The sequence below is a fragment of the Crinia signifera genome, chromosome 8 (assembly GCF_055691185.1).
Source record: "Crinia signifera chromosome 8, ASM5569118v1, whole genome shotgun sequence".
NCBI classification, from domain to species: Eukaryota; Metazoa; Chordata; class Amphibia; order Anura; family Myobatrachidae; genus Crinia; species Crinia signifera.
Window position 1 is genome coordinate 60116480 of NC_139224.1, and position 24642 is coordinate 60141121.

Consider the following 24642-nt stretch of genomic DNA (forward strand, 5'->3'; position numbering starts at 1 on the left):
CCGGGGGGGGCGCCCGCAGTGCTGCCCGATGGTGCTGCCGGGGGGCCCCGCAGTGCTGCCCGATGGTGCTGCGGTGGGGAGCACAGCGCCGTCCGCCTCTGGTCAGGTGTCGCCGCATCCTGCGCCAGGGACACAGCGCTCGCTTCCTCACCGTCTCCTGCGCCAGGGACACAGCGCTCGCTTCCTCAGATCGCCTCCTCCGCTCTACTCCCTCCGACCGCCTCCTCTGCCCACCGCCGCCGCTTCCATCGCCACGCTGCTCCGGAGGCCGGGGATGGTGGAGCTCCGTGGATGGGAGATCGGAGCTCAACGTGATGCGACCATCTCCAGCCCCACCGGAAGTACTACTCTGTCTTATCCTGTACTCCCTCTTATCCTGAAAAATGCATAATTCTGCACAGTGCTGGTAACCAAGGGATCTGGTATACCTGCATGTATGATAACAGATAACATCTAATGATTTTGAGCTATCATACTATTGTACGGCAAAATAAAATCATTCAAATGTAAAAAAAAAAAAATTAAATGATTGCTTGCCAGTACTGTATGTGTACAGGTAGAGTCTCCAGTATCCGGAGATCTATAAGGAAGAGCTTTAACGGCACACAATACGTATTTGTCAAGGTCCTGATACTTCCTAATCTTTTCTGTTTAGTAGGAACTGTTTTCTATGAGGCAATTGTATTTAAGGTTTATGTTAACACCTTTGCTGAGCCTGTGGGGTTTATTTACTAAGATGGGAGTTCTATTGAAGATGGGATGTTGCTTATAGCAACCCATCAGAATCTACTTTTTATTTATGTATTCTCTTCCAGAAGATAATGGGGGTCATTCTAATTTGCTCGGTAAACTGCGATGCTGTCAGCTTACAGAGTCCCTGTGATGCTGCCCTGGCAAATACCCTCCCCCTGCTATATCCCCTCGCAACCACCACGCATGGACGTGTTATGAAGACATATCCCATCTCATGTGCCCGCAGCAGGAGAATCATTTGATGGTTGCAGAACATCGGTGGCGATCCCCTGCCATAGCAAGTTGAGACTGACTTTATATTTTCTGGAGCAGGGAGGGACGAAGACATGGTGGGCGGCTGATCTAATCGGCCTGCCCATGGGAATGCCCCAAAATAAGAAAAAAATCTGATTGGTTGCCCATAGCAACATTCCATCTTCACTAGAACTCTGATCTTAATAAATAATCCCGTGTGTGTGTGTCCCACGAAAACATTATTTCAACATGAAGGCACTTTGGGTGAGATTTAATAGGATGAGATTTTCAGAAAGTGAGAGATTTGGTGAAAAATCTCCAGGTTTTTTTAAAGCGGCAATCATTTACACTTCAAAATCAAACTGGTTTAGCAGTGTAAATGATTGCCGCTTTACAAAAACTGGAGATTTCTCACCAAATCTCTCACTTTCTGAATCTCTCATCCTATTAAATCTCACCCTTTATGTCCACTAGTGGTACAATGATAGGTTATTGCATTCCACCATAATGGGCACAGCTAATCATTGCCAGGGCAGTCGAGAGGTAGGCCGTGCCCTGGTAAAATGTTGGGGGTGTGGCCTAATCGTGGGAGGCGTGACCACCTCCCATGATTAGGCCACACCCATAAAATGTTTAGAGGGGCTTTGTTGCGCTCGCCATGCTGTCTGGGTCCAGCCAGTCGAGATCCCAACTGTCGGACCCCTATACCACACCTGTACTGATCCCGCGAGCTGCAGCTCTGTCACCGGCATCCCTGGCAAGCCTATTGAGAGCCTCTCACACAGTTCCGGTAACTGCCAGATCCCCTGCGCTGATGGAGAGGCGCTCCATCTGCCTGAGATGCACGAAGGTCTCATACGCAAGTGTGTCTCAGTAATTCATGTGGCAGGGTACAGCAGCCCTGCCCATGTCTGCTTCAGGGATACGGTCAGGGTTAGAGGTTCAGTCGCAAATGCGTCTCTTGCACAGAGGGGGGTACAGGCGCAAGTGCATCTCATGCACAATAAAAGACTTGAGGTGAGAGTCAGCGGGTCCCGGCAGGTCCCCCCTCCCTCCCTTACCCGGCGCTGCTGCTGCTGTGCCGGGCTCTCCTCCCTGCACCCGGAAGAGGATCACAGTGCAGGGAGGAGGAGGTCACAGCACTGTGCAGCCCGGACACAGGTGAGGGGAAGGTCGGTGCGGGGGGGCAGTGGGTAGTGGTAGAAGCCCATAGGCTTCTATGGGGCATCGCCAGATTTTTCTGGCGATGCCCCCGTCACGGTAACCCGGCGGGGATCTTTAGAGCATCCCAAAATGCGGTAAAAACCCGATAATTTTTAGTTAAGAGAATCTCCCCCTAAGCTCACTATGCTGACAGGGACGCTGACTACGATCAGCCACTGGCTGCGGGAACACGACGCTGATGCTGACTATGCTGGCTGTGGGAACACAACGCTGATGCTGACAGGGACACTACGCTGACTATGTAAGTGGTGCTGTGAAACTACTCAAGTACCAAATACTGGTTGCATTAGTTTTACACTGCAATTTAGATTTCAGTTTCAACACATCCCACCCACATTTAACTCTCTCTGCACATGTTACATCCTCCCCACCTGCAGTGCACATGGTTTTGCCCATTTGAGAATTTTGTACTGTGATCAGATCTGAATAAGGGCCTGTATGCGATGCACACTATATTCAATGCACACAGGTGATTTTCAGACAAACGCCACTAGCAGGTAAAGGAACGCCTATGTTGTGTCAGCCACTCCCAGTGTTTCAATGGGTGCACCCACTGTTTTTTTGTGCATGCCCATGAAATGCCAGAGGTCCATCCCGGCATGCCCCCCACTTGTCGGTCAGGCTGCGAGTGCCTTAGCAGCGCCAAAATTTGCCAAAGGCGCTCACAGCCTGGCCCTGCACATGCACATTACGGAAAATGCGCATGCGCAGTCGGCCCTTCATCGGGGGCCAAATTCGGACCTGTGAGAGCTCGTCTTAATCGGCCCCCATGTTTGTACCTACAGTGGATTGTGTGCAAGTGATGTCACTGTGCGAAGTGATGTAAAAAAAAGGACACACTTATGTGGTTTAATCAGGGCTTAAAGTGGTCCTGGAGAGGTGGTGGAACTCTGTTCCCCCTAACACTGACCCCCCACCCATTAGACCAGTGCCATGGAATTTGTGCCCTACCACCCGAAAAGGGATAATGGTCTCACAACACATGGTAGCACAATCGTATACACATTACACCGCATGTAGTGCCCTTGATTTATATAACATCACACATGCCCCTTGTCCACATTTGTTCATCTTTACATACATTCCGAACACCGTGCCAGAAGAAGAAGCCACTGGGACAGGCTTTTCTGGTGGAATTACTGTTCAGGACTGTTGTAGAGGTGGAACTCAGTTCCCCCTACCATGAGAGGTGATGGAACTCAGTTCCACCCCGTTCCCCCTCACTTTAACTCCTGGATTTGAATTTAATTGAATTGGTACTAATATGTGGCCACATCCCTTCCCCATGAAGCCACACCCCTAGATTTCCACCTTTGGCACGCACTGTCCATATTTTCAGTATGGGGAGAGGGGCACCAATTCCTTTTCTGGCACAGGGCACCAAAATGTCTAGTGACAACATTGATGCTTTATGCTCCACAGACTAATACTGCAATAGATTACCATCCCAGCTGTGCATGCACAGTTTACACTAAAGGGGTGTGCACACAGGCAAGCTGACACTAAGTGAATTTGAATATGAATTCAGACCTGCTCGCTGGGCTGTGAATCAGCAAAACCCAATGATCAGGTAAACACCACCCCTCAAGAATCCCCCCCACCCACCCCTGTGCATGCCTGCGAAGACATTATCAGCCATGCACACACGGTCAAAACCATTCGCAATCACTCCCCATTGAATGAATTTACCCCTGTTGGCAGCACGTAAGAGTAAGTGTAGAATTACTCGGAACTCCAAATAACCATGACCATCGATGACATCAGCAGCAGCACCCCCTCCCTACGGCTGGGCTCCCCTGCGGTTTTCAGGGGTCCTCCTAGAAAATGCTGGGTGTCACCTATAAACGCTCCCAGCTGTCAATCACCTTGGGAACAGCCAGTGATGGCTATCGATCCCTGGATTCATTCACAAGGGGACCCCGCACATGCGCAAAGTGTACCTTGCGCATGCACGGTCATTTGACTTTAGTAAAGGGTCTGAATCAGGCCCATAAGCCAAATTCACGCAGAATTGAGGCTAGTCAAATTTGTCTTGCCTGCACTGTCTATATCACCGGGCATGGATATCGTTCGCAGTGTACACACGGTGTAAATTGCTAACCGTCTTCTAGGTGGTGTTGACTATCTACTCAAAATTGCCTGGCCAAATCGCACTGTGTGCAAACACCTCTTTAGAAATATTAGTATTGCGCTAACATCCATCTTCTCTTTTGTCTAGGGGCTTTTTATGTCTACTTGCCAAATTGTTTAGTTTTTCATAATACAGGTAATGGGTAGTGTATGAGCTGCATAGTACAGACCTCCTGACATTACCAAGCTGCTAAAAGTCTAGCTTTTTGGAACTGGGTTTTAATAGCAAATGCTAACACCGGCAGTCTATACTTGCGCATATGCATTCTGGTGGCCAGGGCTGCCATCAGAAATTGTGGGGCCCAGGACTGACAAAATTGGCAGCTCCCCACCTATTGTTACACAAAATATTTTTGTCAGAACATTTTAGCAGCATTCCGCTAGTCAGCACCATCAATTTATTTTTAACAAAAAACCTAAATGACAGCAGAGGGGGGTGGTGGGCACGAGGTGGTACCACATACCTGTAACATATTTCTTAAAGATACGCCGTACCACCTTACTTGCACCACTGGTTACAGCCTTGCTGAGCCTGCACTGTCACACAAAATCAACAGGCAATATTGTTACAGCCTGCTCAAAGAACCAGCCCCGGATGCCCTTCTGCCAATCTCTCACCGCTGTACCTTCCACCCTTGGCCTTTTTGTCAATGATGCACTTTCTTGCACAGGCTCAACTCAGGTTGGCGGCTCCCCTCATATCTTCACTGGCACAGTGTTACGTTATTATGTCATGTCCTACCATACAATGAACTTTATTGTACAGGCTGGCAGTGGCCACACTTCATTGGAGGCATTATGTGCAGGGTTGGTGCTAGGGTGCTCACATTTTGTCACACATGGCAATGCTCATTACATATTATGCCTCACACCATAATGCCTGTTACATATTATACAACACACCGTAATGCCCATTATATATTATGCCACACACTATGCCTGTTACATATTACGCCACACACCGTAATGCCCAATACATATTATATCACACACCGTAATGCAGGGCTGGGCAACAGCGGCCCTCCAGATGTTGAAGAACTACACATCCCAGCATGCCTTGCATCAGTTTCAGCATGGCCACATAGCAAAACTAATGCAAAGCATCCTAGGATGTGTAGTTCATTAACATCTGGAGGGCCGGTGTTGCCCAGCCCTGCCGTAATGCTTATTACATATTATGCTACATAACTGCCGCTTACCTACATGCTCGTTGCCATGGAGGAATACATGCTCACTGCCAGGGGGAGATACTTGCTCGTTGCCCAGGGGGGTGCACTGCACACTAGCACTCCTGGAATCCGCAATTCCAAGTAGCACTGGATGCTTTGCGCTCCCTGTCAGACACTAAAGGTGCAGAAGTACCTCTAGCATCTGTCTCCGCCGGCTCTATGTTGGGTGAGCGGCAGGTGGCAGGCCTGGTGTGAAGGAGGCTGCTGTGTGCGGCGGGCAGCAGGCAACCCACGCAAGATTCAATAACGCAGCTCTGGCGGGTGGGACAGTTGTACCCATAGTACCCCCTTGATGGTGGCCCTGCTGATAGCTACATATACAGTAAGTAAGCTTGATCTGATCCATAGTTGCCTACCCTCCTGCATTTTGCTGACATTACTGAATGATATTGTTCAGTGTATATGTACAATATCGTTTGTCTGGTAGTTTGCATGAATACACTAACAATATTGCTCATTTCATATAGCATACCTCCCAACATATACATTTGAGAAATTTGGGTGCTCAAAATGTGCCTGAAAAAGGGTCGTGGTCTATGTCTTAGGGGGTGTGGCTTGTGAGGATGCAGCGGCCGCAGGTCACGCACCCATTTTCTGTCACTACGGGGGCATCGCCATCACTGTGTAAGCTGCTGCCCATGACCCCGTTCCCAGCCCCTCTTCTTCTCTGAATATATGTTCAGTGTTTACATTGTTTATTCCCTGCTCAGGGATTCCCAACTGCCCCCCCTCCCCCCTTGCTGGGCACTGCCTGCCCCGGATGGGACATCCCAAAAAATGGAACATCCGACGAACAGCGGGACAGTTGGGAGGAATGATATAGTGTGTACCCAGCTTTAATGATTGAGAAAATTATGACATAAAGATGATATTAATAAATTGCCTCAAAATTGTTATCTTTTATCACTGAGAATGTGGGTATATATCAGTGCAAATGGTGTTCCTTAGTAAACCACTTATATATGTTAATACTTTTGAGATTTAGGAGGGATCAAAGTACGGATGGTGTAATGGTTAGCATTACTGCCTCACAGCGCTGAGGTCATGGGTTCGTTCCCCACCATGGCCATAACTGTGCGGAGTTTGTATATTCTCCCCGTACTTGTGTGGGTGTCCTCCGGGTACTCCGGTTTCCTCCCACAATCCAAAAATATACTGGTAGGCTAATTGGCTTCAAACAAAATGTCTGTGTGCATGTGTATATGTGGTAGGGAATATAGATTGTAAGCTCCACTGGGGCAGGGACTGATGTGAATGTTCAAATATTCTCTGTAAAGCGCTGCGGAATATGTAATAAATAAATGGTAATAAATAAATAAATGAAAGAGCACTTTGCTAATGTGGAGTTATACAAAGTGGCAAAGAAGCTAGTCATACTGCCCATCTACACGTAAGGTTATACAACTGGCATTTGGATTCAGGCTGCTCAGCTGGCACTGTAACAAAATGTACATAAAGTAATGGTTCCGTCAGTAAGTTACATTGGCATAGCCACAGAACTTTACCCCCCCCACAGTACATTGTACACAGTACATTGGTGGGTGATCACTAACAAGCATGGAATAAATCAGGCCTTAATTATATTCCTTGGCTGTCACCTGCAAGGTGTACCCTCCAGTCCTGGAGTCCTAGGCTGCAGCCTGATCAGCCTATTGATTAATCAGGCAATGCATTTTGGCCAAACTTTGGCACAGTGTTGTGAGAGAAAACCCTTAATGTTATTCAAAGAACCTACTTAGTGGGTTTATATTGGTAAATATATGTGGTGCTAGGATATATGAGCACCAAAACTGTTCACTGTTAGTAAAACTGTGTATCTGATAAACCATGTTTGACAAACAAGATAAATTTGCAGAAAAATAAAATTAAACTTACAGTTATTAGCTCCACTCATTGATACTGTGCAGTACTATAGAAGGTAATTGACCATTGATGATTCAAAGGGGTATATTCAATGCTGCCAGCAAGGTGGAAACGGCAAGTAAAGGGGGGTCAGTTGATTACTGACTGCGAGCTATTGGCACTTGTTGCCGTCATAGCTCACCTAAATTACATTGAATATACCCCATAATCAATGGTTAATGGCAATGTAGAATTATTTACAATCGCTGGGGGAGAACCAGATGATAGCATTAATAGCACAGCATAACAGATTTTTTTTTTATTCCCGAAGATGCCAGGAGCACGGAACACCTGTAAAGCCCCACCCCCAGATTCTGATTGGACCACAGGCCAGCCAGTCAAAGAAGTAGTAGAAGTATCCTTCTTTATCCATAATAGGGAATACGAAAGGATAATGGGCTACTGATCATTGCAATTTGCCTCTATAACAAGGAGTATATGATACCCTCATGGAATGTTTTTTTCTGTACCAACTCACTGACCATATTGCTAATGTATTGCATTACGTGTGAATCCATACAGAATTTAAATTCTCAAAGGGAATGTTTTCCTTATGTGTGAAAATCCATAAGCACTAAATTAATTCATTCTCTGAGATTGATTGAATCATGGTCTGTGATGAACAAAAGAATTTCTACAGTTATTCTCAGAACTTCTACTTGCTATTAAACACCCTGGGTGAAATTTTATAGGATGAGATATTCAGAAAGTGAGAGATTTGGTAAGAAATCACCAGTTTTTTTTAAAGTGGCAATCATTATGAGCTCCTTAAACTTAAACTGGTTTTGCAGTGTAAATGATTGCCGCTTTAAAAACCAGGGGATTTCTTACCAAATCGCTCACTTTCTGAATCTCTCATCCTATTAAATTTCAGTCTTTATTTTTTGTCTTAAAGACATATACACCAGGGACAAATGTGTTATTTTATACTTTTTTGACTGAATATTTTGACTGATTTTCCAACGAAGGTGCTTCTTTAACGAGCATCACAATTTTTATTTATTATCTGTCCAATTGTGTGTTTTTCATGTTTTTTGTGTCTTTGGTTTTGTGTGGGAACAGTAGTTTCCTACTATTATAAATAATACCCCTTCTATAACTACAGCCCGAGTTGCTCCTGGGATTTTAGACCTGGCTTGTGACCCCTTTCACACCAGTGTCCCTGCCGGCGATGTCACTGGAGGAGGAGCCTGAGCTAGTTTTGAGAGATAAAAGCATCTACCAGCAAGGTTGAAATGCTGGGTCTCACCACTCTGGACATTTCAAATTGGTGCATTTACACCACCTGCAAACCCAGGTTTTTGCGTGCTCCCGTGTAAAAGCCAGGTTATTTAGGCTCATGTAAAAGGGGTATATTATTCATACCAAGAGTGCTCCCAGTAAGACAAGAGTTCTTTTTCTCCTTCCTTTTGAATAAACTCTCAGGGGAGCACCTCCACTTGAGTTAACCAACTGAGACATACACTATCACTCCCTTATGTAAACTGTGGATTATATTTAAAATGTCTATTAAATCCCCATACACACTAGGTGATATTGTTAACAATATTGCTCAGAAACAGGCTTCTGAGCGATATTATTCACAATATCGTCTAGTGTGTACACTCAATATCATTAACGATATTACGCTTCCGCACATCGTTAAGGATAATTGAGGTCTTCCAAACATGCAGGTCAACTTGGCGATATATTATTATTATTATTATTAATAAGTAACAGTTATTTATATAGTGCACACATATTCCGCAGCACTTTACAGGGAATAGTTGAACATTCACATCAGTCCCTGCCCCAGTGGAGCTTACAACCTATATTCAGTACCACAGGTACTTGCACACACAGACATTCTAGAATTAATTTTGTTAAGAGACAGTTCCCCAACCAGTTTATTTTTGGATTGTGGGAGAAAACTGAAATACCCGGAGGTAAACCCACGCAAGCACAGGGAGAATATACAAACTCTGCACAGTTAGAGCCATGGTGAGAATCGAACCCAAGACCTCAGCGCTGTGAGACAGTAACCATTACACCACCCCTGCTGCCAAATGGCGGGCTTGATGACATCATTGAATGATATCAGCAGCTCCAGTCATGTAGTAGGTACGGGGCTTTACTGTCTGGCTTGTGCACAGGTACTTCCAATTTCTCCTTCCCACACCCTGTAAAATGGCAATATCCACAACAGGTTGACATTCATTATATCGAAATTATTAAAATATCAACATAATAAAAGACACCTGCAAAATGTTGAAAATTTGCGTTAAATGTAAATTTACTACAATGGCAGTTCTGTTGAAGGATGTTGGCCATAGCAACCAAATTCTACTTATTTATGTAGCACCTTCTAGAACAGGCATTCCCAAACACGGTCCTCAAGGCACACCAACAGTGCAGGTTTTAGTGGTATCCAGGCTTCAGCACAGATGGTTTAATCAGAATCCCTCAGATACTAATTAAGTCACCTGTGCTCAAGCCTGGATATCTGCAAAACCTGCACTGTTGGTGTGCCTTGAGGACCGTGGTTGGGAATGCCTGCTCTAGAAGATGCTACATAAATAAGTAGAATTTGGTTGCTATGGGCAACATCCTTCAACAGAACTGCCATTGTAGTAAATTTACATTTAACGCAAATGTTCAACATTTTGCAGGTGTCTTTTATTATGTTGATATTTTAAGCATAACTGATGGAATCTGGTTGCTATGGAGAACATCTAATCTTCAACAGAACTCGTATGTAAAAAACTTTACAGCTAGAATAAATGTATGAGAAAAACAGCTAGAATAAATGTATGAGAAAAACAACTATGAAAAATTGTGCCACAGCATTAGTGACAACATGCCGAATGTCGACATTGTGAACGTCAACATCACGAATGCGCCACGTATACTGTGATAACGCGCTTCTGTAGGAAACAATCACGATTCGCGAGCAGATAAGATGCGGCACCGCCATATTATAAGCACAATACACGTCACACATGTAAAAGCGACCGCGCGAGCCGGCCATCCTTACGGACGGAGCGCGCGGAGAGAAAGCCCCGGGAGGGGCGGGGACGTGAGGGAGCGCGCGGCCGGGGGAGGGGCTGGGAACACACGGGCAGCAGAAGAATCATGTGCGCAGAATTCAGCTCTTTAAAATAGGCGTGAGGGGGCGGCAGGAAGCCGGGGGCTCGGACATACTGACGGGGACGGGTGGGAGGGATCAACACGTTGACAGTGGGAAGGGGCGCGGCCACAGACGAGGTGACAGCGGCACTTTGAGGGGAGGAGCTGTCCGCTGGCTGTCGCTGCTGCTGCGTTTTCTACTCGTTGCTGGGATCGCGCTGAACATGGAGCTGTCTGCCGTCGGGGAGCGGGTTTTCGCTGCCGAATCCATCATTAAACGGCGCATAAGGAAGGTGAGAGCTCAGAGTGGTCATTCGCAGCACTGCGGCGGGGTCGGTAGCGGTGGCGGCACGCCATCACTCTCTCCGCGTCTGCTTCTTGTTTAATCTGCGAACTGCGCAGTCAGTGTCCAAAGCGCAGGCCCGCAATGGCGCGTCTCTGCGTCTCCCCGGTCCGTCTCATAGCGGCCCTGAGTACGGTGCTATCCCAGTATCCCCCCGCCCGCGCTACACATCGCCCCCCTGTCTGGTGTCTGTCGGAAGCGTCTGTGTAAGCAGAAGTGTTCTACAGTGTATTGCCCCGGTCACTCGCGGCAGCATAGAATATTATATGGAACCTTTTATGGTGTTTATTCTAACATCGCTCTGCCGTCTACAGACATGTCACTATAGAACAGGCTGGGTTCCCTGCTGTGCCTCCTGTAGTGTAACCTCACCTTCCCTCTGCCATCTACAGACATGTCACTATAGTACAGGCAGGGTTCCCTGCTGTGCCTCCTGTAGGGTTACCTCACATGCCCTGTGCCGCCAACAGATATGTCACTATAGTGCAGGCAGGGTTCCCTGCTATGCCCCCTATAGGGTAACCTCATGTTCCCTCTGCCGTCTAGTGACATGTATCTATACTGCAGGCAGGATTCCATGCTGTGCCCTCTATATGGTAACCTTACATGCCCTCTGCTGTCTACCAACATGTCACTATAGTACAGGCAGGGATCCCTGCTGTGCCCCCTATAGGGTAACCTCACGTTCCCTCTGCCGTCTACAGACATGCCACTATAGTACAGGCAGGGTTCCCTGCTGTGCCCCCTGTAGGGCAACCTCACCTTCCCTCTGCCATCTACAGACATGTCACTATAGTACAGGCAGGGTTCCCTGCTGTGCCTCCTGTAGGGTTACCTCACATGCCCTGTGCCGCCAACAGATATGTCACTATAGTGCAGGCAGGGTTCCCTGCTATGCCCCCTATAGAGTAACCTCATGTTCCCTCTGCCATCTACAGACATGTCACTATAGTACAGGCAGGATTCCATGCTGTGCCCTCTATATGGTAACCTCACATGCCCTCTGCTGTCTACCAACATGTCACTATATTGCAGGAGGGGTTCCCTGCTGTGCTCTCTGCCGTCTATTGATATGTCACTATAGTGCAGGCAAGGTTCCCTGCAGTGCATCCTATAGGGTAACTTCACGTGCCCTCTACTGACCTATCCCTATCGAGCAGGCAGGGTTCCCTGCTGTGCCCCATGTAGGGTAACCTCACATGCCCTCTGCCATCTACAGACATGTCACTATAATACAGGCAGGGTTCCCTGCTGTGCCCCCTATAGGGTAACTTCACGTGCCCTCTGCCCTCTTATGACCTATCCCTATCGAGCAGGCAGCGTTCCCTGCTGTGCCCCATGTAGGGTAACCTCACGTGCCCTCTGCCGTCTACCAATATGTCACTATATTGCACGATGGGTTCCCTGCTGTGCCCCCTATAGGGTAACCTCACGTGCCCTCTGCCATCTACCAATATGTCACTATATTGCAGGATGGGTTCCCTGCTGTGCCCCCTATAGGGTAACCTCACGTGCCCTCTGCCGTCTACCAATATGTCACTATATTGCAGGATGGCTTCCCTGCTGTGCCCCCTATAGGGTAACCTCACGTGCCCTCTGCCATCTACCAATATGTCACTATATTGCAGGATGGGTTCCCTGCTGCCATTTATTGACGTATCGCTATAGTTCAGGTAGGGTTTTCTGCTGTGCATTCTATAGTGTGACCTCACATGCAGTTTTCTGACCATTTGCACATTACCATATTGCAGATAGGGTTCACTTCTGTGTCCTTAAAAGGTGACCACACACGCCCGCTCAGCAGTATACTAATAATGTTACACATCATACACAATGCATGTAGTGTTCCCTTTATGTGATCACTCAAACTCTCCGCAGCCTAATGACATGTTATGTTATTATAGTTCAGTCATGGTACTGTGCTGTACCTCCTATAGGGCCCATTTATCATTGTATAACATATATAATGCAATCTGAGCAGCGTTTACCATCCTGGATCGCATTGCAATATGCAATCCTTTAGGATGAAGGTATCAACCTGCAGGGACAAGGGCTCCGAAAAGGAGCCCATTACTACACTTTGCTTTGCCAGTTGCCAGGGGTCTGCACATGTGCGGTTAATGCTGACTGCACAGCCCCGCTAGCAGTGTGGTCTGTAGCACATAGGGACCCACTGCAATGCTGCCTGATGTTGATACATCGTGCAGCTTTGCATCCCCCATAGTAACCTATGGGGGATGCATCCATGAGCGGGCAGCAGCTATCGGAGATTCCTGCTGCGGTTCCTCCTACATACAGTCTGGTGACACTTGATATTTGCAGCGAACCCCCGAAATGGGTGTTTTGCCATAAACCTGGCCGCTAATTACTGCGGACGATTGCGGGGGACAGCCCATCGAGCGTTACTCGGCGGGCTGTCCCTAGTGCATGTTCAGTGTGCTAGTGATACATTTCAAAACACGTAAGCCCCCCCAGTTTAGCGTTAAGGGCATAAATCTGCCCCTGTGTTCCTTATGGCGAAGGGGATTTTCAAGTTGTTTATCTGTAAAACAACCCCTCACCATATAGGTAACTTTAGTTGGTGTATATCAAGTGATGTTTAGATAGGTCCGTTAGACATTTTGAGTTAAAAAAGGAATTGGAACCTTCAAAAGAATATTCTAGTGATAACTTGTATGTAGCGATTAGCTATGATAATTGTAAAAATAATGGTGAGACGCCTGAATCTTATGGATCAGCCGACAAATACGCTCACAATTAGGCAGTCTAGATGGATTTTTGGATGTAGTTCATTTTGGTGACCGTTAGAAACGTTATATTAAAAAAGGGGGAGTGTTCTCTCAACAACAGTGCACCTCAAACTCCAAATCTATATATTTATATCTATAATCACAGTGTTGAAAAGAACAGTAGCTCTCCGGAGACTTGGTAAAGAGTTTTACTGTATATAAACAGGCAACATAATGAATGTGTCTCTGGTGTCCAACGTTTCGGGACCAAACGTGTCCCTTTCTCAAGGTGAATTTTGAAGTCACCTTGACAAAGGGACACGTTTGGTCCCGAAACGTCAGACACCAGAGTCACGTTCATTATGTTGCCTGTTTAAATACAGTAAAACTCTTTACCAAGTCTCCGGAGTGCCACTGTTCTTTTCAACACTGTGATACCTAACTATTACAAAGGACACCAGGAGCAGTTACAATGCCGTTTAGTGGAGTGCCGGGTCATACAGCTATACCTATCTATATCTCTAGTGTCCGTGAGTCTATAAAACACTGGCATCTGCTGGCAGAGAGTGAAACTACATCTCTTTCTCACACTTGTACAAACACAGAGAACGTAGCAGACAAGCTTTTGAAGCTTTTGCTTTGAGCAGGCTTATTAGTGTGTGTGCGTGTGCGTGTGTGTGTGTTTATAATATATTTATATCATTTTATATATTTATTTTGAAGTACCAATTGTGGATAACATACACATTAATTTATTGCTGATTTTGGCTTGTTTCATTGCAAAGTTAAAATGGGGACAAGTCTTGAGTCATGCGAATGCTATATAGAGTAAGAAAACATTCTACCTCTTCTGGCTCTAGGCCAAAACAAAGTGTATTTCTCTTTTTCCTTTTGGCTATGCAGTCAATACATCATTTACTACAATCACTTCTTTACTCATATCTTGTAGCTTGTACTTTATTCTTGCCAACCTGACACAAAGTGATGTCCAATAATTAAGCTATAGTTGCAGACTCTGCTTTAGGGCAATGTGTATTCTGTAAAATCTTTTTATTTGACGTTATTATTCCTTTCTACCATTTAACCTTTTTTTTTTTAATGAAGTTTACTGTAGATCATTTGTCATGTATGAACTTGGTTGAATATTTTTGGGAATGAAATGTAATATTCTATAATGTTAGTTAACCAAGTAAAAATAAATGCAGTCTGTTAAAATGATGTTGCCCTGGTTAATCTATGCAAGTCATTGCTCCATAAAGGCCATTTTAAGGCACTGAAAGTCTTGCCGCTGTCTGTGAATAGATTTACATGTAGAAAGTGCTTTATAAAATGTTTCCTCCCACACTGGCTGCCTAGTTCTGATAATTCGTACTAGACTTGTGTGAGTCCGCACATAATCTTGGAAGTGATTATTTTAAATCGAAAAGACCAACATAGGAACACATTGTAGACTTAAATTCATGTATATTGCAAGGTTGGTGGTGCTCCCAGAACAAGTTTCAGGAAAACTCTAGTATAGGGGATTGGAAATCCCCTATACTAGTTCTGATAATTTCCAGAAGTGTCTGTGACCGGGTGGACGTAAAATAGTGTGTATCTGTTTTCTATACAGTACATTTTTTTTTTCTCCCTCAGACTGCTGCCACTTTCTGGGAGCTGCTCTCGCTTCTGTTTCACAAATCCATAGTCTTCAAGTTTCAGCAGAATAGTGTGAAAATGAGAAATGAAAAACCTCTATTGCATAAAGTTTCCATATAGTGGAGTCATCCCTTGAAATGTTTGTGGCTGTTAGTTGTAAAACAGTTGAATTTAGATACATTTTATGTACTATGGATGGTGATGTGAAACTCTTGTCTATATATAAATAAAAAAATAGCTATGCTAAACCTTGTAGTTTGCAAATGAAGAGGTAAGATTTTATCATGGGAGAAATGAGTTCTCTGCACGAGTTCCTGTGATGCTTTTTTCAGTCTAAAGGTAGTAAGAGAACGGGTTAAAGTGAACGAAAAAAATAAAAAAAAAGATTCGGGGCCAGATGTACTAAGCTTGAAAAGTGATGAAATGGAGAGTGATAAACCACCATCCAATCAGCTCCTACCTGCCATGTCGCAGGCTGTGTTTGAAAAATTACAGGTAGGAGCTGATTGGTTGGTGGCTTTTCACTCTTAGTACATCTCGCCCTATATGAGAGTATATTTAGGCATCAGACAATGGTCCTTCAGGAAATAGTAGGGGGAAGGGCGCTCTGCCTCTATGCCGGCTGCTAAGTCAGGTATGTCCAGACCTTGGGGATTGCTAGAATAAAGAGATGACTAGCGCTCTGGCTCTATATTGGTGATCCGTAATGTACTGATACGGTGAAGGTGTTAATACACTGCCCAATATATCATATGCGTAATGAATGTATTTGAAGCTAAGACACTGTGGTAAAAGTAAAATATGTTTATTGTGCCAATGACATGGATGTATTAACTGCATACATGCATGTGGAAAGGGAGAAGGGGATGGAAAGGAGAGCCCTTGTGGAGGGATCCGGGGAAGGCAGGATGGGGGCTGGAAAAGCCGTAAAGTCCAGGTTCACAGAGGGGGAAGTCTTGTTCTGATGCACACACCGCTTCACCTCCTGCGGTGAACGCGGTCTGAGTGCTCTGAATAGGGAGTGGGGGGAGGGGGAACAAAGTCACAGGTTCCAACTGCAGTGATAATCGGTGTTTGTTAAGGTCCAAAGGGTCATGGAAAGTGTATAAGTGGCGTCCAGTCCAGAGCGTCCTTCTGCTGGTCCTGGCGGTGCACCCAACACTTACCTGATACCCGGTGAGGTCCTCTCTCCGACCGTCCCACGTCGCGCTTGGTCTGGCTGTGTTCTGCTGGTGTCTGCACAGCCGTGCAGCAGCACCAGTGAAGATTCCGTGTCGCTTCAACAGTTGAAACATTGAACAAAAGAACCACTACAACACAACATCCAACCTCACCAAACAGGAAACCCAGGCCATCAAAGAACTTGAGAAAAACAAAGACATCACCATAAAACCCGCAGACAAGGGGGGGGGCATCGTTATCTTGAACACCTCAGATTACATAAAAGAATCACTAAACATTCTAAAAGACACCAACACATATCAACAACTGAAACAAGACCCCACACTAGCCTACAAAAAAGAACTAAACACCCTCTTAGAAGAGGGTAAACGCATGGGCATCCTTAACAAAGCCGAATACACATTCATCAAATCAGATCATCCAATCATACCCGTTTTTTATTACTTACCTAAACTACACAAAGACCCCAAGAATCCACCTGGTAGACTCATAATTTCAGGGATCAAATCACTATCCGCCAACCTTGCACAGTATACGGACAATTTCTTACAGGGAATAGTGAAAAATCTACCATCTTACATTAAAGACACAACTGATATCCTCAACACATTACAACACATAGACTGGAAGGAAGACTACTGGATTGCAACTAGCGATGTCACATCTCTTTACACAATAATCAATCATCAACAAGGACTCGACAGCACAAAACACTTTCTGGATACAGGTTCAACACTACCATCAGAACACTCAGACTTCATCATAAAAGCCCTCGACTACATACTATTACACAACTACTTCTGGTTCAATAACACATTCTATTTACAGACCACAGGGACCGCCATGGGATCAAAAGTGGCGCCCAGTTATGCAAACCTATTTATGGGGAAGTGGGAGCTAGACCATATCTGGGGTGAGCATGACTGGAGCGCCAATTTGATCCTATGGCGGAGATATATAGATGACATCATATTCATCTGGAGAGGGACTGAGGACTCCATACAACACTTCATAGAGCTACTCAATACCAACAATAACAACCTCAAATTCACCACCAATTACAGTAAACATGCAGTACAATTCCTGGATCTTGAAATATATATTGAACAAAACACAATACAGACAAGAACATACAAAAAAACTGTTGATGTAAACAGTTACATACTGTACAATAGTGGACATCACAGACCATGGTTGGACAACATCCCTAAAGGACAGTTCCGTAGAATAAGACGGAACTGTTCCAAACTAACAGAATACGACACACAATCCGATGAACTGAAGCGACATTTCATAGAAAAACAATATAATCCCGTTAGAGTCGAAGCAGCACAACAAGAAGTACGCAACACAGATCGATCACAAACATTAACCGTAAAAGACAAAACAGAGACTACCAACAACAACAACATTTTATTCATCACTCAATACAACCAATCCGCCCACACCCTTAGAAAAATCCTGAAGAAACACTGGCATATACTACAGGAAGATCCAGATCTGAAAACACACATCCAAGAAAAACCCAAATTGGTCTTCAGGAAAGCCCCTGACCTCAAACAAAAACTAACAAAAAATCACATTAAACCGACCGTGTCCACACAAACCACCTTAACCAACAGCATAGGTTTCTTCCACTGTGGGAAGTGCTCAGGGTGCAAGAATAAGAACAGTACCAGCACCAAGGCACAAACCACCTGGCACTCCACTACAGTGAATAGAACCTTTCAGCACAAAGAACATCTCACATGTAACTCCACAGGGGTCATATATCTACTTAAATGTCCATGCAATTTAGAGTACGTGGGCAGGACCACAAGATCTCTAAGCACGAGACTATACGAACACATAAGAAATATAAAAAGAGGGTATACACAACACAGTGTGTCCTCTCATTTTAGGGACAGACATAATTGCGACCCCAGAGGACTGCAGTTCACAGCCATTGAAGCACCAAAAAGAAACTGGAGGGGGGGCGACTTTGCAGCTTTGTTAGATAGGAGAGAGTTGTTCTGGATTTTCCAGTTGAAAACACTCACACCTAATGGACTTAATATAGATTTTAACCTGGGGACCATCTCCAAATAGCGACCCTTGAGAATCTGGTTCCACATGACTGATCCTGACTTTAACATAAGTTGACACAAACCATGTCGACCTTCCACCCAGTTTAACTTCTTTCCATCACCATCCACTACAATAGCCCACTAACAAGAGGATCACCCAGAGCTATGGAGTCAGGTATACACAACCCTGACCCATACCTGACGAACACTATGACCGATTTCTGACCCACACCCATTGTGAGGATACGTAAGATAATTTCGTACAGCATTTTAGTTTAAACACTTTTCTTTAAAAACTCATATCCACCCATATGTTACGAGGTCGACACAAGCTGTGTCCACTTGCTACCTCAAATCATTCACTCCTTATATAACCGGTCATGTCCTCACAAACCAATATATAGCATTACAAAGCTCCGTGACCATGAACATTGGCACGCCCACAACAGAGATGTCACTGCATAATGATCTCTGATGGACAACTACATAGACCAATGAACGCCATCCCATAAGGGGCGGAGTCTGAAAACTACCCTTGAAAAGCGATCACAAACTACAGAACAATATCCTTGAAAAAGACCCTAGAGGGGTCGAAACGCGTTGGACTACAGCTCCTATACACTTCATCACCACATCAGCCTCCTCCACTCTGGGAGTTGAGCCCGTGTTACTCCAGTAACCATAGGTACCCGGCGCACGCACAGCAGCGGAACCCGGAAGTACTCAAGTTACTGTTGAAGCGACACGGAATCTTCACTGGTGCTGCTGCACGGCTGTGCAGACACCAGCAGAACACAGCCAGACCAAGCGCGACGTGGGACGGTCGGAGAGAGGACCTCACCGGGTATCAGGTAAGTGTTGGGTGCACCGCCAGGACCAGCAGAAGGACGCTCTGGACTGGACGCCACTTATACACTTTCCATGACCCTTTGGACCTTAACAAACACCGATTATCACTGCAGTTGGAACCTGTGACTTTGTTCCCCCTCCCCCCACTCCCTATTCAGAGCACTCAGACCGCGTTCACCGCAGGAGGTGAAGCGGTGTGTGCATCAGAACAAGACTTCCCCCTCTGTGAACCTGGACTTTACGGCTTTTCCAGCCCCCATCCTGCCTTCCCCGGATCCCTCCACAAGGGCTCTCCTTTCCATCCCCTTCTCCCTTTCCACATGCATGTATGCAGTTAATACATCCATGTCATTGGCACAATAAACATATTTTACTTTTACCACAGTGTCTTAGCTTCAAATACATTCATTACGCATATGATATATTGGGCAGTGTATTAACACCTTCACCGTATCAGTACATTACGGATCACCAATATAGAGACAATGGTCCTTATTTAGATCTGATTGCAGTACAACTTTGTTCGCAAAATGGGCAACACCATGTGCCCTCCAGGTGGGGCCGATTTAACATGTGCAGAGAGAGTTAGATTTGTGTGAGTTATTTTGTTTCTGTGCAGGGTAAATACTGATCGCATTCTCTCATTCTCATCCACTACCTGGCCTTTTTTTGCTTAAGCAAAATTGCTTAGCAGTATAGCTTAGCACAAATCTCTGCGTGTGTATGTGCTCTCCATGGGAGATTTTGACACCAGCAAAATTGCTTAGCACAGATCTCCATGTGTGTATGCCCCTTTAGATTTTAAGACATTTGCTAAGCAATCTAACTAGATTTTGACTGCATGCACTGATTTAGTTAGCAAGAGATATGCTCCCTCTGTGTGTTTGGCCCATTACTCTCGCCCTGAACTCACAACTTTTTGTTTGCAGCCCCATAGTACTGTGTACAAAAAAACATGCAGTCGTGCCACAAAGGGTGTGCATTGTGGTGGCGTTTCCACACCTTAGTGGAAACTTGTCTATTTGCAGGTAATTGAATTGACCCCTTCGTAGCCATCATGTGGGGAGATTCTCTAAGAATCTCCGCCCCCCTTCGCCTCTCCGCAATTATAATTATCGCATATGCTCTAACATATGCGATAATTATAGCAAAGGACAGCTCTTGCGTTAAGAGCTGTCCTTTGCGGTGAGAGTCGCCGGGTCCCAGCAGGTCCCGGTGGCTCCTCTCTCCCTCCCACACCCAGCGCTGCTGCTGCTGCGCCGGGCTCTCCTCCTCCCTGCACCCGGAAGAGGATCAGTGCAGGGAGGAGGTCACAGGTCCGGGCAGCACAGCTCTGTGCTGCCCGGACACAGGTGAGGGGGCGATGCAGGGGTCTGTGCAGGGGGTCGTTGCGGGGCGGCGGTGAGATGCGGTAGAAGCCCATTGGCTTCTATGGGGCATCGCCAGATTTTTCTGGCGATGCCCACCGCCGCGGTAACCCGGCGGGGGATGCTTACAGCATCCCAAAATGCGGTAAAAACCCGATAACGGGGGTTTTACCGCATTTTTAGCTTAGAGGATCTCCCCCAACGATCCTTTATTTACACAATCTATTAAACTGCACTACTGCGGTATATAGTAACCAACAACCAAAAAAGGTGGGTTTCTTCCTGAGACCCTGTGTGCGGGAGAGCGGGTACTAAGCTTGGGCCGACCCCTCCCTTCCCCCTCTGTCCCTCCCGGGTAGCTACAGCAGCACACACTTCTACAGCATGTGCTGTACTGACAGCAGGCTCAGCATGTGTCTCACTGACAGCGTGAGAGGTCATGCTGAGCCTGCTGTCAGCACAGCATATGCTGTAGGTGATGTGCTGCTGCTGAGATTACAGTTTTTAGAGGTTTCTTTCACCCTCCTCTAAACATTTTGGGGGCGTGGCCTAAGTATGGGAGGGTCCCACATATAGGCCACACCCCTACAATTTTTTGCCGGCGCCCGACATTCCTCTCGGCTGCCCTGCCTGTGTGTGCAAATGAGGGAACTCTTGAAGAAGCTGGTATGAAAGTGATCCCAGAGCTGTGGCAGGGCATGGCAATACTGTAGTTTTACAGCAAAATAGATGGGCCAAGTGGTTCTTATATACCATCACATTCTATGTTTCTGAGGCTAGAGTATAGCATATAAAGAGCAGGATTCCAATGTTTGGTGATATTATTTTTTTATGTTGCCACATCCAGGAGAGTGTGGACATTAAGGTAATCCTAACTTTTGTGCCTACAACTGGAAGTTTATGCGGGCTGAAACAAACCCAACACATTTATGAGCATTCTTCCCTTTTGTATAAACCCTCCCCCCTATGTTTCACTATAACCTGAGGCAGATTAGTTAACTTTTTTTTTTAACTATAATAATGGGCAAAAGGTTATTTGCACACTCTGCATTGTTATAGTATCTAACTATATGCATGATGGGGCTTTTGCAGCAGTTTTCACGAAAAATTCCTCAATATGACTGCAGAGGGTCATCTTTTTTGCAAGCTCTGTCTCTGCATGCGATAATTGATACATCCATGCATATAACCCCCTGTGTAATCAAGATGTAGAGGATTAGGCCGCTAACTACAATCTGCCTTCCCCAGCCGTGGCCAAATACACAGTGCAGGCAGCATCTAGTGACAATATTCTTGCCTGCACTGTATTTGGTTGGGCAATAGCTAAGCTGCTGGGCCGCGCATCTCTATAACCCGCTGTGTACACATAGGGCGTTTCTGCTTAACCTTCTGGGCGACTGACAATCTAGTCAAAATAGCCTGGAAGAATCACCCCGTGTATACATGGCTTTACAGTTGAACACAAAAGAGGACCTGTACAGGGTACATAAACATAGATGCATCAGCAGAGGACACTGACATAAATTTTAGCATGGCACAAAACTGCTGGATCGGTTTAAAGTAAGAGAAAGAAAACCACATGTGGGAAGAGGGCCCTGCTCGTGAGAGCTTACATTCTAAAGGGGAGGGACAAACAGGGGTGACACAGAAGGGATACATTAAGTAAATATTTTACAAAAATGGTCAATCCTTGTAGCCCAGATTTGTGAATTAATCGTCTGTAGTATGTACGGTGTTAATTTATTGTGCTTAATTCGCAATCATCTTTTAGTGTGGGAACTGCAATCAGTTTTCAACTTTTTATACTGTGGCCCTTATTCTGGTTAGCTAGCAAGGCGATTTTCGCAGCCTTGCGATTTCCACCAAGGGCTGCCCCAAATTTCTGTAATGAAAAAGATAAAGGGGGTTATTCTAGTTCATTCTTTCTGACAAAATCCTTCTTAGATGGACAAAACCATGTGCACTGCGGGTGGGGCAGATGTAACTTGTGCAGAGAGAATTAGATTTGGGTGGGGTTTTTCTTCAAAGTGAGATCTATATTGCAGTGTAAAATCATGCAGTCAGTATTTTCCCTGCACAGAAACAAAAAAACTCACCCAAATCTAAATCTCTCTGCACATGTTACATCTGCCCCCCTGCAGTGCACATGGTTTTGTCCATCTAAGAAGGATTTTGTCAGAAAGAATGAACTAGAATAAACCCCAAACTCCTACAGCTGAGAATAGCTATTCTCAGTGTCTGTGTCTCTTGTACTAAGTATTTGAGTAAAGTATATAAACATGCACTTGATATCTGTTTGTTTGGAAAAGGAACTGACTCGGGATCACTCACCTCTGTGTTCTGTGTGTTTCATCCAATGTTATTTGCTTTATCTTTTGTTTCTGCTACCTCCGAAGCAGCTAAATCACATTGACTGTAAATAGTCACCACTGATAAACCAGAGCTGCTCTACGCCTGTTTTCATACTACCACACATGAAATGTCATTGGCATGTGCAAGCTAATCTTATATCAAGTCTGGGTTATATCACCTAGTGTAAAATAGTAATACTTTACTTTTACCAAATACTTTTTAACTTTAAAATAACCAATTATATCTGAATATAATGAAAGACCTTAAAGGGCATTTCTGCTAATGTCGTCAGTCTATACCATGACAAATGTTTTACCACTAACCTTACAGTACATGAACACTTATTTGTTTATTAACAGTTTCTTATATAGCGCACACATATTCCACAGTGCTTTACAGAGGATATTTGAACATTCACATCAGTCCCTGCCCCAGTGGAGCTTACAATCTATATTCCCTACCACTTATATACACACACACATACACACACACACACACACAAACATTCTAGGGTTTATTTTTGTTGAGCCAATTAGCCTAGCAGTATATTTTTGGATTGTGGCACTTGCACTCTTGGGCCGATTCAGGATCATTCATTGCAATTAGAAATTTGGCCCCGGCCCCGATGGCCAAGGTTTACACATGTACATTTCTTTGCATGTCCAAACCCGGCGGGAGGGAGGAAGGGCCGGGCTGGTGAACAGCGACTGGAATAAAAGTCAGAAATCATTGATAGGCAAATGGTTAAGGCAGTAACACCATCCGTGTAATCAATTTTTGGAGTTTGATCCATAGAGGCACAGGAATAATGGGGACTGTGGTTGGTAACGCTAATGAGCATTCTCCAGGAAATTTCTTGATCTCCGCCATTAGACTGCTAATACCTAGAGCAGTGATGGCTAACATTGACACTCCAGGTGTTGTTGAACTACACATCCCAGCATGCCCTGCTACAGTTTTACTATTTGGCCATGCTAAAACTGATGCAGGAATGTGTAGTTCACCAAAAGCTAGAGTGCCAATGTTAGCCATCACTGACCTAGAGCGATACATAATATATGCAGTTTCTAATATATATATATATATATATATATATATATATATATAGATAGATAGATAGATAGATTCACTAAATACTGTATGCCTCTTTAGATCTCTGAATGACCTGCAAACAAACAGCAAATTGTTCTACATGCTCTGTAATTTTTGAGTAACATTTAAACATTTTTACATTTATATTTTTGGAATGCAGCAGCTCAAGACATGTTTCAATTGGTGGCCAAGCAATAATTAAAAATTGTCCTCAATCAAAGCTGATAGAATGGCTGCCAGCCCTTTTAGGATTTTTTCTCTTTTCTCTTCATTGTTACTCCGTTTTAAATCCTCAAGTGTTAGCATAATAAACCTTTTTAGCCCTGGGGATTAGATAAATAGTGCTCTTTGACAGTTCAAGAACCCGCTTGTTGTATAAGTGCAGATGTGTAGAGCAATTACTGTTGTGCAAACTTTCAACTAAATGGCAACATCTGCAAAAAAAAA

At 45.1% G+C, this 24642-nt stretch overlaps 1 protein-coding gene across 1 annotated transcript in view; it reads left to right on the forward strand.

Annotated features, from left to right (window-relative positions):
* The first annotated feature begins 10679 nt into the window (after nt 1–10679).
* The window catches only part of CBX6 (chromobox 6), a 38502-nt gene continuing 24539 nt past the window's right edge, over nt 10680–24642 (forward strand). Inside the window, exon 1 of the mRNA XM_083156521.1 lies at nt 10680–10870. Within this exon, the coding sequence (XP_083012647.1) occupies nt 10802–10870 (69 nt within the window). The 5' untranslated portion in view covers nt 10680–10801. The remainder of the gene's footprint in view (nt 10871–24642) is intronic.